The 13,721-nt window shown below is 43.2% G+C and overlaps 1 protein-coding gene across 5 annotated transcripts; it reads right to left on the bottom strand.

The window, feature by feature from the left end:
- Positions 1-5,650: 5,650 nt before the first annotated feature.
- CBLL1 (Cbl proto-oncogene like 1) lies at positions 5,651-13,578 on the bottom strand. Of its 5 annotated transcripts, none has more exons than XM_080589992.1 (6): positions 13,467-13,578; positions 10,662-10,829; positions 10,221-10,321; positions 9,926-10,009; positions 9,066-9,139; positions 5,651-8,509 (listed from the first exon to the last, which is right to left on the bottom strand). In XM_080589992.1, the coding sequence occupies exons 1-6, from the start codon at positions 13,477-13,479 to the stop codon at positions 7,468-7,470; spliced, it is 1,482 nt and encodes a 493-aa protein (XP_080446118.1). In that variant the 5' UTR covers positions 13,480-13,578; the 3' UTR covers positions 5,651-7,467. The 5 variants fall into 5 exon arrangements, with proteins under 5 accessions (XP_080446118.1, XP_080446119.1, XP_080446117.1 ...); XM_080589993.1 differs by having other exon boundaries at positions 10,221-10,318; XM_080589991.1 differs by lacking the exon at positions 13,467-13,578 and adding an exon at positions 12,932-13,208 and having other exon boundaries at positions 10,221-10,318.
- Between the last annotated feature and the right edge of the window lie 143 nt (positions 13,579-13,721).

Raw genomic sequence — 13,721 nt, 5'->3', positions numbered from 1 at the left:
AAGAGTCTGTTCTGATCCTCTGGCCTGCACAACCCAACGTACTGGAAGGCTTGAAGCTGAACTACAGTACATCTCTCAGAGAAAGAAGAAGAGAAAAAAAGAAAAAAGAAAGAAACGTGACAGAACTTTTAACTTAACAAGTGCTGGAGGCATGAAAATCCTCAGCCTAGAGGACAATGGGAACATTCCAGGGGTCTGAAAAAAAAGGAAGTAAAATCACAAGTGTTTAGTTTTCTAGTACAGCTTTGACTTTCAACCAAGTCAGGGGTGACCAGAGCAGTGCATTCAGACTCGTCCTTAAGAGGGGCTGGAGGGAAGGAGAAAGTGTTCCAGGTAAATAAGAACCATGATTTTTATCTCAGTAGTATGCAAGACTTCAGAACAAAATTTGAAGGAAAACCAGACAGGAATATGTGGGAAGAAATGTGGCTTGCGTTTGTAAAAGGTAGATGTATGCATGCCACGCTCACCTAACCATCATAGCTCACATAACCACCAGTTAGCAAACAGAGCTCCCAAAGGGAAATGCCATAGATTTCATCTCTCTAGACCCGAGCAAAACCTACCATGCAGAGCCAGGTGGGCAACAGTTAATGTGGTTACAGAAGATGGGATAAGCAAAGGCACTGAAAGGCGAAGATGGGTTATACTAAGGAGGAGATGATGAGCAGGAGCTTTGAAATAGAAGTACTGGGGTGGAGGAAGGATTGATGTGTTAAATATTTGCATTAATTGTTTGTTACAAAAATCTGGAGTTATCTGATGAAATCTGCTAAATAAAGTCAAGCTGGAAGATAACATTAAAATGAGGAGGCTCCGAAGGCAACTGGAAGATAATATTAAACTGAGGAGCTTTTGAATACAAAAAGAAAGAGGGGACCTTGAAGACTGAGGTCAGAATGTCACTCAACTGCTTTTCTAATGCAACCTTCAAAAAACCATAGATTGTATCAGAGCAGATTTGTTTCTCCAGCAGAATAAGATAGTTGTTAGTGCTGCTGCACAGTGCATGGATGAGATTTCACTCTGAATGCTCTGAACGCTCACAGTGAGCCCGCCTGTTCAAGAAAGAAGAAATCAAACTGCAACTGAAGAGGAGAAGAGCTATGAGGATCTTTGTGGAATGGAGAGCCCGTATTCAAGGGCTGACAAGAAGGGTTATAGATACATCAGGGATTTAAACCAGGAGAGAAGAAAAGCTATGTAAGATTAATAAATAATAATAATAATAATAATAGCATATGAGGGGAAGAAAAAAGAAAAAAGTATAAACTGGCTAAAGCTAAACATAACCTAGATATTAGAAGATGCTTCCTAATTTTTACAATGGTGAGATTCTGGAATAGCCTTCTCACTCAGAAAAAGAGAAGAAAATATCTAACCTGCTTAATGCAATTATGGAATCTCAGTACCACATCCTACTGGAGTCAGTAGAAGCTAGACTTCCCGGCTGGGGCTGCTCCTTTCAGCCCTGTGCTCGCACGCACTGGCACAGACTCGGGCACACATTACTAGCGTAGGCAAGTCAGTCTGGTGGAAGCAAGAAAAGAAAAGGGTAAGACACCAGACACCACGTATTTCTCTTCAAAAACATTGAGTGTACCGACAGGCCTCAGCTTAAGAAAAAGTATTCTCAGTTGCACTCCTCAGAACAATTAATTTTAAAACTAATGACTCTCCTGATGTAGCACAATGCCCTGTGTGCTATGCAAACAACTGGAAAAATCAAAACGTCATAGTGTGCTTCACTTGTTACCAAGTACCTTGACAAAACTAGTTCAAGCCTTCTGATTTCTACCAGATATAAAACCAGAATTCAACAGAGCATAATTTCACCTTCCAAAACTATTCACCATTTCTAAAATGGATGCAAGACCCAGACAGCCTTAACCAGAGAGCCTTGCACTCCCACCTCACTTGTTCCTAATACTTGGCATCTTCTTAACCACCCGCTCATTTCTTGCATTGACAACAGCATTGTGTTTCTGATGTCTTATGTGATTTCTGTTTTTTTTTTTTCTTTTTTTTTTTCCTGGTTATTTCTGCATTCAACTTTCTGTTTCTCTCGTACCGCTAACATTTCTCCTGGTAGTTTACCCTCATGCAGGCTGCAGCACAGAGTCTTGCTCTGCCGTGGGATGTGGTGGCGATGCAGCTCTACCGGCTTGTTTTTGACACAGGGACCTTTGAAAACCCAAAGCTTGCTCTTCCACTGAGCAGTTACTGCTCGGTCAGAGCAATACCACACAGTGCTTTTTAATCCTTTACTCAAGAATAAAAAGGAAAATTTCATACCTGCTTTCTTTTTGGAGAGCTGGCTGGTGTCATCAATCCATTAGGACATATTCTGAGCCCACCTCTCCCCAGCACAGCACAGATGCTTGGTAACTTCGTAATAACCATCTTAGAGCCTACAAGGGGGTGAAAAATACAGAAGCCAAAGAGCCTGAGACGCTCAAGCCTACTCCCAGGCCTGGTTTTCACTTTGTAATGCAGAAGAGATTGTGTGAAACATGGAAACAAAACCAAAAAAATCAAAGTTACTCAGTTATTTGAGGCCTGGGGACTGATGGAGAGAGTTTTATAACATGTAAGCCCATAGTTTTCTCAATTTCTAACTAAAAGTTCATAGTTTGGAAACAGGAAAAAGTATCTGTAAATGCTATTAGAAAAGAAACACCGATTACAGCTCTCCATTCCTCATCCCTGTGCCAAATGTAGACGGCTTGCTTCTCATGCTCCTCTTTCCACATCTGCTCCTCTACGCTTCCTAAGAAAATGCCTGGAAGTTTACCTGACCCAGGGATGGCTAGGAACAAGCGCAGGAGCTCTCATTAGCACTCAGGTAATTTGATTTAGTGTAGGAAATCACTCACCATTGATTTTGGAGCTGTGTTCAGGTATTGTTTTTCACAAACAGAACTGAATAAAACACTGTAGACTGGAGGGTATTCATGTCTATTTAAAATCATTTTTCTTGTTGTTCTTTGGTTTAATAACTTAAGCTGCAGTTCTACTGCAAAACACTACCATACAGAAATGGAGCATTCCTGCCTGTTTCTGAACACGAATGATCCCTCTTTCCATTAACAGAAGCGTGTTACACTTCTAAGTCCTGTTAGCACTCACTGATAACAGCATCAGGACGACTGAGCCAACTTAACAGCTTCCTGCTGCTATTCCACCCACATCTTTCAGGATGCATGCTGGATTTTTTAGTCTTTTAATTTCTGTTAATCTTTTGCACTCAGAAACCAAATTAAAACTGGAAAAAAAGATAACGCCCCACATTCACAGAACAAGCAAATAAAATTCAGAGTAGGAAAAGCTTCTGAAGTCACAATGTCTTGTGGCTAAGTCAAGACTAAAAGGAGCTTTAATCTTCATTACTGTCATTCATGTTGCCCAAAGAAATGCAGCTAGTCGGGTTTACAAACCGCTCAAGATGAACCATCAGTATGAATATAACATTCCTGAACCCAGTGAAGAACCAGTGGAGGGCACCATTTCCATACAGAGATGAATTCACTGTTGTTAAGAATTGTTTTTAACATAAAGTAAAAACCAGTGAAAATACAACTTGTATAATACTGATATGTCCTTTAGAAATGTAGAGTCGAGATGAAAATGAACAAAATGAGACCCGAGTTTTGCAGAGCAGGAAGCATTTTAGGAAGAGAGAGGTGTGCTCTGACTTGACCCACAGAGAAAAAGTTATCCACAAATTTGCTTCTGAGAGCACTTGACTTTACATAACACAGAAGACAGACCAGTTTACTCCATTGTGATGTCTGCAAACTCCAACATGAAATGAATATGAATTACTTCCACTTTATTTTCTAACAAACAACTTGACTCTCCCTCGAGAGCCATAAACACAAAGGAGGGACACTCCATCCACTATGGACTTCTAACTCTCCCGGATTAGATCTAGGACGCAATTTTTCTTCTTTAAAAGAACACAAAAAAAAGTCACTTAAATGTCACTCACCACATACAAGCACCCAATCTTTATGTTCGTAGCATTCTCAAAACCCAAAGAAGGTACGTGTTCATGTAATTAGCTGCTTGTCGTGAAACATGCACAGTTGCAGGCGATCCTTTAAGCAAAATTAGAGATGGAACTGAAGATAAATCTTAAACCACTGATGTCTTCAGGCCATCCATTCGTGTCCTTTAATCCATTCCATTGTGAACACAAACTATCATCAAACTCCTTTTCATTCCCTTAAATGGCCCTGTTGGAGGATCTCACAATAACTAACATTTTAATGTTGTCAGGGGTCTCTTAAAACCTGAGATCTGCTTGGCAATGCCTCAGCAGGGAGATCGCTGCCACTGACAGGGATAATCGTTCAGAATAAGACCAGCTCGATTCAGTGTCTGTCATTAAAGGAAGACCCAACTATGAATCCAAAGAATTCAGAAGTACTTCTCACCATCTCAAAGACCCTTAATCATACAGTGAAATACAATATACGGCATTCCTGAACTTCACACTGAAACTACCAGTGTTTTAAAAATAAAACAAAACCCCAAAGAAAGACATAAACAAAGACGATTGTCAACGTAACGTTTCAACCAATGCAAAAATCTTTTAATTTTGTAAATATGAGATTATCAATGGTACCCTTGGCTATATAGGTAAACTTAAAACTTCAAGATGTAAACATAAAACACATTTAGGTCTTCCAATGCAAGCAATACACAGAAGTTTGACCCAAGTCCAAATCCTATCTACAGGAGATGACTCTTCAGTAACTTCTCAATCACAAAGACTTTTGATCCATTAAACGATTCAAGGGATCCCATTGACTTTTGGGGTAATAATAAATTTAGTAATATATTGAGGTCATTATACAGCAAGCACAAAGTCATCGCCTCAAACATAAACAAAACCCCCAAATTCTCACACAGTTTCTACGGTGACATACGTTTATCTTCTGCACTTTTTGATGGAACAAGGGCTGCTCTTGTCCCTTAACCAACTAAAGGAAACTGTCCCAGGATTTTCAGAGAAGCGCTTCAAAAATAGCTTAAAAAAATGCAGCAATGGACACAGGTATGAAAACTTCATTTGCTTCACAACAGACTAGGTAACGTTTAACAAAAACACATAGTCTGATTTATTTCTAAAAACTAGCATGATGAAGAGATTTGGATTACTTCCTCATCACTCCGATTTGATGGGTAATAGCTGATTTCAGAAAGCCTTGTTTTGCAAAACAGAGCGTGCTGGTGATGCTGGCGCACTGCCCTGTGTTGTGGTTTAACCCTGCACAGAAGCGTGCCACGTGGTGCCCGAGTAAATCACGCAGCACGCCTAACAGAACGCAGCCGGTGCCGAGAGCCATCAGCAAGTCTCTCCAGAAAAGGTCTGTCAGCCGTCAGTTTGGCTTTCAGGAGTCAAGGAGCGTTGGTCACTTCAGACACAGGGATTTCCTCCTCAATGAAGTTATATTCTGTAACACAAATCTGCCCCAAGCGACCTCCTAGTAGCAATGACAAAAGGGAGCACTTAAAGGTTCCTCATGCGTTTATTATAAATTACTGAAAAAAAATAATGCTGGCGGTCATTTTCTCCTTCACGCACGCTGACGCACTCAATCGTCAACCAGCCACGTACCGCAGCACAATACCACAACCAACCTTTTTCTTTGCCAGTGTTTTATTTAAAATGACTTATTCTGCAGAGAAACCAAACCAAAGAACTCTGTCTTCGAAACAGGCACATCACAGCTAAGCAGACTTTTGGCCAGCTGACGCTTACCAGCCATTTGCACACCCCAGAATTTATTGTACATCCCAGAATTTATTTGCACGTCTCCAAAGAGGTGTCATGCAGCTGCATTTGTTTGAAAGGTAGACCGAAAGATTTGCCCGTGGTCACAAGGAAATCAACGGCAGTCAAGGACAGAGCAAATTTACACAACGCTTGCTCAGGTAATTAAAAAATACATGGTTGACACAGAACTACAAAATTGGGAATGTTGTACTGCCACAGCTCTTTGATAAACTAAACAATTATGAAGCAGGAAAAAAAAAAGTACAAAATAGAAAGAGTGAGGTTTTAAAGAGAATTCAGATTTTCTGCAGGAAATTACAAACCTTAAAAAAACACACAGGATTTCTTCATCTAAAATCACTACTACTAGAAACGTGACATTTTGGAGAAAAAGAATAAAGGGTTCAGCACTAACATTGATTAGAAACACAAAGGCAAACATTCAAAACTGTCTTATCACTGTCTGGCTCAGCTACCAGCTGCACTAAAAGAGAACATTCACATCTTATATTTAAGAGCGTGCTTATAAAACCTAAATATGGGGTCAAAACAGCCCCCAGGGCCTGCTTATATTGCCACCTTTATAAAAAAGGACTCTTAACTGTCCAATTAAGTATGCAGCACAAAAATTGAAACAGTTGAAGGATGTGTAGCTTTTATTATTTTCTTTTCATATCTACATAAGGGATTTCAGACCCTTTCTTTCATGTTACCAAATGGGAAGTTTTCCAACTGTAAGTATTATATAAAGTGACAGAGGTAAATGCCACTTCACGACCAAAAACAATCTGCTTCTCTCAGACATGGCAAGCCAGTTCATGGCCACTTCCACACGAACATAACCATAAGTAAACAAAATAATTTGAATTCACACCACTGAGGAGTGTACATGTAAACAGAATCTTCTCAAACAAAACTAGCCCCCAGACCACCACCCACACCCGTAACATCATAACCTGGTTTCGTGTCACACCCAAAGCTGCGTTTCCGATAAATTTATCTTGGTCTTGATACTGCAAAAATTAAGACAAAAAAAAAAGAAACTAAAACAAACCCAACAAACCTGAAATACGGTGTTTGGATGTCTGATTTCTAGTGTCATGAATTCACCATAGCCTGAATTCATTAAAAGTAACAGTAGATGTTAGTAAAAATATCAAAGTTTCCTTAATATTTCCCCTTATGTTTCCCACTTGGATAGCATTAGTGCCAAAACAGTGTCCTGGAACCGTGTCTGTGTTGACTTCACATAAAAACCCACCACTTTTACAACCATGTTTTGATTTAATTATTGTACACAGGTTAACAAAAATGTATCACAAGTGAAACTAAATGTTGGATTTAACAAAAACAATATTCAGAATGGTACAACACGTGTTCTTTTTCTCCAGGAAGAAATATTACAAGCGTTCATCTTAAGGACAATTTAGCCACACTATAGACAGAAGTTCTGTTAAAATGCAACTGTGGTCTACTAAGCCACTTATTTTAGCACTACAGAGTATCTGAAGTCAGAGTCCTACATCCAAGGCTTAAAAATCATTAAAGATCCAAACCCAAAAACGTCTTACAGTCAAAATGACAGTATTTAAAAAAACAACCCCCCCCAACAATTAATTAAAAGGCTGTTGTATATAGTTTTATCCTCTTCATAGCACTCTCTATTCATATAACTGCTCCTATCATTGGTAATAGGGTCTGTACCTGGCTTGATCAGGGTGGTGTGGTCCAGGAAGAGGGGCCTGAGCAGGAGGCCCTTGCATTCTTGGAGGTGGAGGCGGCCCTCGTGGAGCTGGCCAAATCCCTGGACTCATCCCCCCCGGCTGCGTGAAAGGGGGACTAAGAGTCCCTTGATCTTCACTGAACTGTGGCAAAGAGTTAGGGTTGTAGTGGTGGGGAGGGGGCGCGCTTACATTTACGGGGGGGCCTCCGTGCTGAGGAGGGGGAGGTCCCGGAGGAGGATGATTCATGTATGGCGGCATCTGGGCAATTATATGTCCAGGTGGCGGGGTTATTGGAGGAGGAGCAGAGGTCATTGGTGGCGGAGGAGCTTGGCTATACACCATGTGAGGAGTGCCTGCTGCCTGGGGAGGATGCTGCAGAGGATGGCTTATTGGTGGAGGTGGTGGTGGGGGTGGCGCGTAATGCTGCTGTGGAGGCATTATATGGTGAGGGTGCGTTACCACCGGTTGCCCCTGATACTCGGGATGATGGTGAGCGGGTGCCGGGGCTGGCGGAGGTGGTTCTCGAGCACCCGAACTGGAATCATCCTGAATGGGAACAGTTATCAGGTTGCTGTGTTTCCGCGTGGAGATGCGGAAGGTGTCCTGACTGACCGGGCGGGGCGGCGGCGGAGCCATGGCCATCTCCGCCGGAGGGGCACGGATGTCTTCGTGTGGCTGGTTGTAATGCTCGTGCGGCACGTGCTGCAGAGGAGGTGGGGGCATCATGATGTGCTGCTTTGGCGGAATGTGGCTCATGTGGTGCTTCTCAGGCGGCATTATGAAGCGCTCAGGAATTTCAGCGGGTGGCGGGGCAATCGGAGGATGAACGGGCTCGAGCGGAGGGCGAGTAACGGGCTTCCCAGCTCTCATATGGCGGTGGTTGATGTGAGCTTGTAGGTCCCTCTGCGACAGGTAAGTTCTCTTGCACCCTTGAACAATGCTACACATGAAGAGAGACCCTCGTACGCACTGCTCGATTCGCTGCACGGGTTCGTTACAGCTGAATGAGAAGAAAAAATTAGTTTACTGTCATCACAGACAATAATCTGCAAGTTTTTGTTGTTGCTGTTGTTAGAAGTCAACCATTTTGCCATAATTATCCAAATTTGATATCATGTTTTTCCCCCCACTGCAGCAATGAAAAACATTTTGTTGATTTTGAAGTTAAACAAACTTGTAAGCCTCCAAATACAACTGTGAAATAACCAACATTTCATGGGGTGGAAATTTAGATATAGCATCACCCTCTGTCACAAATTCCCTTGGCGTTTTAGTACTTACCCAGAGTGACACTGAGTAATTAAACAGCTTTTTATTCCTTTTCAAACTCGAGCAATTACACTTTATCTACACAAATATTTAAACAGCAATGTAAACATTAATCTTTTACACTCTATTAACTGTGAGATATGAAACTGTAATCCAGCGGTGCAGTAAGAGCACTCTGCTACCTCTCCTAAGTGCACATAAATAAGAAACGTTAATACATTATCCGAAATGAGGCATTTAATTTTCTCTCCTACGTTTCCCTTAAGAAAAATTTCAGGAGAACTTACCCTGGACACATTTTGTCTCCCTTCTTCTCATGGAGTATAGCACAGTCATAGCAGAAAACATGCTTGCAGGGTATCTAGAAGAAAAAAAGGCTCTGTCAAGACAAGATACGTCATTCCACAGCACACAATTCCTAATAATAGAAGCACTTCAGTTACTTATGAAACAAACAGATATAACGTAGCAGTTAACAGTCTACTTTAAATAGAACAGTTCAAAAACAGTTTGAGTCCAGGGCTTGGGAAAGCAAGTTTTTTTTTTTTTTTCTTTAAGGAGCTGGCAAAAACAGTATAGGTAAAAATGTTAAGTTTTCCAGTAATACTGAACCTTTACAGAAACTGTATATGCAGTCTAATTACACTTACTTTATGTGCAAGCAGGGAATGTCTTAAAAGCATCATCAATCATCAACAATCATCGAGTCAGAGCCCTAAGTCTGCTACATCACATGAATCTAAATCTCTAGGAATTAGTTACACTAGTTTTAAAGGCATAAAAAGTGTTTTCTACCTTGGTTGCCAATCACCCAGTGACATAAAAAGATTATTTTTAAAGCCAACTGGTACAAGATCGAAAACCACTGAACTTGAAAGACTTTTGTTCCTATTTTGGGGTTTTTGTTTTAAAGCTTCTCATTTTAACACTTTCAAGCTTACTTTTCTAAATCAAGGAGCAAAGTAAACTCGACCAGAACAAAACATTTCAGTAATTAAGGCCCTGGTTCTATCCTGATATTCTTCTGCTGCTGCTTTCTGCAGACCTCCGAATAAACCATCCCTAGAGGCTTCGCAGTGATACAGCAATACCAAATTGTACCTAAAGGGAAACCATGGCTGCTGCTTCTACTGATGGTTTCACTCACCATGCGTCCATAGGTTTTGATGGGCAACCCACACTTATCACAGAAATGGACAGGTGTATCGTCCTTCTCGCCCAGCAGGTTTATCTGGTAGAAGAGAGAAAGGGGTAGGGAGAAAAAAAAAATCACTAAAGCTGCTCATTTCAATCATCATCAACCAACACATTACTTCTGAATTAACTGAGAATGAAGCAAGAACACCACAAACACGACAAGGCAGAGAATGTGTTTTTAGTAAGCACTGTTATTTTAAAAAGTATTCAAAGAGAGATCCATGATTTTCCAAACATGACTGTACCTTATAATCCCAAAAAATGGGTCCAGGGAATCTCCTTTGATTTCCAAACATCTCACCTCCTTTGCATTCATACCGCTCCTCTTCATTATAATCAAATTCTTCTGTGGGAAGAAGAAAGAGAAGAAGACAAGCCAACTACAACACTTCCCCGGTTGACACCAGCTGCTGTTAAGCGCATGCATCATTTATAATGAAATAATCAAGAAAGGCCACGACATTCCCAGCCTGCTGGGCCCATTCTGCGAGAACGTACAATGAGAAAAGTAAGAATGCATTTTGGGAATTGGCATCATTTATTCCTTATAGCACAGCAGAGCCTGGAAATGTGAAACTTGCTTTGCAGTTGTACAGAACCTCGGATTCCAGGTCCTCAAAACTGACTGGAGCTGCAGAATAACATGCTTCCTTCTTACAGGGCTGGTGTTTGTAGTATTTACTTACCTTCATCACCAGCTTGGGTCTTGGAAGGCATCCTGTTCATATTTCTGGGAGTCCGAGGGGCAGGTTTGGCTTTATTGGTCTGTTTTGAGATCAGCTTTATAGGGATTCTTCTACGAACATCAAGACCACCCAATGATCCTGAACTATTTGTTCCTTGCAAATCATTGTCTGTGAAAGAAAGAAAAGCATTTGTTATTTCTCAGTTATTAAATAGTGTCTAAAGAGGCTAAATATTAACCGAACAGTTATTATATAAACAGGAATTGTTTTCAAAACAACAACTATGGTTTTAGGAAACCTACCTCTAGAAACTAAGCTATTAAAAAAAACAAAACCGGTCTGTCATTTTTGCACAGTAGGAAAAAAAAGGGTAACTGTACAGCTCTTATCACAGCATGAACACTACTGAAGAGTCAATTCTTTGTACAACCTTGACAGCATAGAATTTCTTATGAGAAAGCATTTTTACAGTTCATGTGAACTGTTTACAGGCTGGAAGGAAGCTAGTCTCCACATTAACGCATAGCACCTCGACATATCACTCAGAGGTTTAGCATAAAGAATCACGGAAATGTTGGTGCTTAGGGTACGCAGTAGTTTCCTTGCTAAAGTGACACCGACTGTTCTCCACTACTGAATTCTCGTTAACCAGATTTAAAGCTGAGTGCCAGGGCAAAGGAAAACAGAAACTGCCTGACTCATGCCTAAGCACACGCAGGCTCCACGAGATAGTCTGGAGGGGACGATGCAACAAGCAACACCAAAGAAGGGGGTACAAGACACAAACTACCCCAGCTTTCAGTACGTCTACCTTAACCTACCACACAGCTTCTCATTTACACCAAAACTAAATTATGGCCTTCACAAATCTACCCGGCTCACTTCCATTTTAACTGAAAATCTTGTCAACACGTATCCCTACCAGCCCTTTGCAACCAAGGGTCAAACTTCTACAAAAAACACTATTAGGCTCCTATTCAGAAGCCTTTACATCTTTATCCACTACAGGAACTAGGTGGGTATACGCATAAGGAAAACCAGCAGTTAAATTCACATTTTGAAACCAAATCACCCAAGAACTTCATCTGGAAGCCTCGTGCACACGCCAGCATTTTCGGGGATGTGGTTTGGGTGTTTTTATTTACAGCGTTCAGATTCAAGCCCTGTCCATGCTTTTGATTGGAAAAGTGAAGACATAAATATTTAACGTTGCTGTCATTTCTGGTCCGTCATGAGAGGACTTCGCGTCAGAGGCTGGAAACGTTTAAGGGGGGGCATGCTCCACCTCCGAGCTGTGCCACAAGCTGTTGGGGTGTGAGCCCTGCCAGCCCACCACAGGGACAGAGTCGGGACCACGACCAAGGCACCACGACACTGAAATCGGGGCTCCATTGGGCCCCGTTATTGTGCTCTTCACCTCGCCCGCCGTGAATTACTGTTCCTCAAAGCTTGTAGCTTCCCTATGCAATACAACAAGTCAAAGGAAAAACAGGAAAAAGAAAAAAAAGGGGTCTTGCTATAAATCGTTCAACACCTAACACCAAAATTAGGAACTGCAACAAAGTTTCACATTTGGACTCTGCCCTGACAGTCACTGTACCTCAGCACCAAGAGCCCCTGGTTTTCTGAGCTAGATAAACCTGTTTCCCGTAGCACTACTTCACTCTGAAAGGAAACACGCAAACCAGCAAAGACAACAAGACCTGGTTCATTTGCTTTTTTCAGGCTGTCCTGTTGGCTGGACAGGTGACCCAGCAAGCAAACAACTCAGACACCAGGTTTACAGAGAGACAGGCCAGCACATCAGAGGCAACGGTAAATGCTAAAGTTGCCTGTTTTCCACTTGCTGGGAGGATATTTTTAACTATACTACAGAAAAAGACTCTACTACAGACCAAAAAGTCCATGAAGACCTCAGTCCACCTGCAAATATGGATAACTAAAACTAAATATAATATAATATATAACTAAAGCAAATCTTTGTATGCTCCACTGACCTGCTGGTAGGAAGCAGTTACGCTGTGATGCTGCCCAAGACCTTTGCAAGCTAGCAGTATTTGCGTGACTTAGACACTCGCTGAACCAAACGAGCAAATTTTAGTCATTCATATTTACAAGAGAATAATAGATTCCAGTACGAGCATGCAAATCCAGCAGGATTAAGTCTCAAACTAAATGACAACAAAAAGTACCCCAAATTAAGCCGCACCCCAAAGTACCCAAAGCATTTAACTACTTAGAGAAGATACAACAGAAGCCTAGAGTACCACCTGCATGAGCTTTGCTTTGGTTATATTTTTGAGTTCCAGGGGTTCTTAAAATCATACAAGCACAGGATCGTTAGGGCTGGAGAAGCCCTCCAAGATCACCTGGTCCAACCACCCCCTACCACCAGTGTCACCCACTAAACCCTGTCCCTAACCACCACGTCCAACCTCTCCTTGAACACCCCCAGGGACGGTGACACCGCCACCTCCCTGGGCAACCCGTCCCAGTGCCTGACTGCTCTTTCTGAGAAGAAATGTCTCCTCATTTCCAACCCGACCCCCCCCCCCCCCGGCGCAGCCCGAGGCCGCTCCCCGAGCTCCCCCCAGCACGCGGCCGGGTTCGGCTCCCCTCAGAGCGGGCCCCACGCACCCGCCCCGCCGCCCCCCGCCGGCCCCCGGCCCCAAGGCCCAGCCGAGGCCGGGCGCTGCCCGCCCGCAGCGCAGGGCCGCAGCCCGGGGGCCGAGGAGGGCCCTGAGGGGCCCTGAGGGGCCCCGAGGCCGCGCGGGAGGCGCCGAGACCCCGCCGCCGGCTCCTCACCAGTGTGGGCCATGGCGCGGCGCGGGGCGCTCTGGGAGCGGAAGGGCGAGGCCGGAAGCGGAAGCAGGGGGCGTGAAGCGGGGCGCGGCGGGGCAGGGCCGGCGGGGCCGTGCTGCGGGCTGGGAGCACGCGGAGGGGGCGGGGGGGGGGTATGGAAGTATGGGGGGGGGCGGCACCGGGGCTCCGTTACCGGGGGGGGCCGGGTGGAGGGGTGGAGGGGTGGAGGGGGGTGGTGCCGCTGTGGCTGACGGGATG

This window comes from Anser brachyrhynchus (genome assembly GCF_964034855.1).
Source record: "Anser brachyrhynchus genome assembly, chromosome: 1".
Classification (NCBI taxonomy): domain Eukaryota; kingdom Metazoa; phylum Chordata; class Aves; order Anseriformes; family Anatidae; genus Anser; species Anser brachyrhynchus.
Note: the sequence above shows the minus strand (reverse complement) of the source record. Positions and strands in the feature narration are given on the sequence as shown.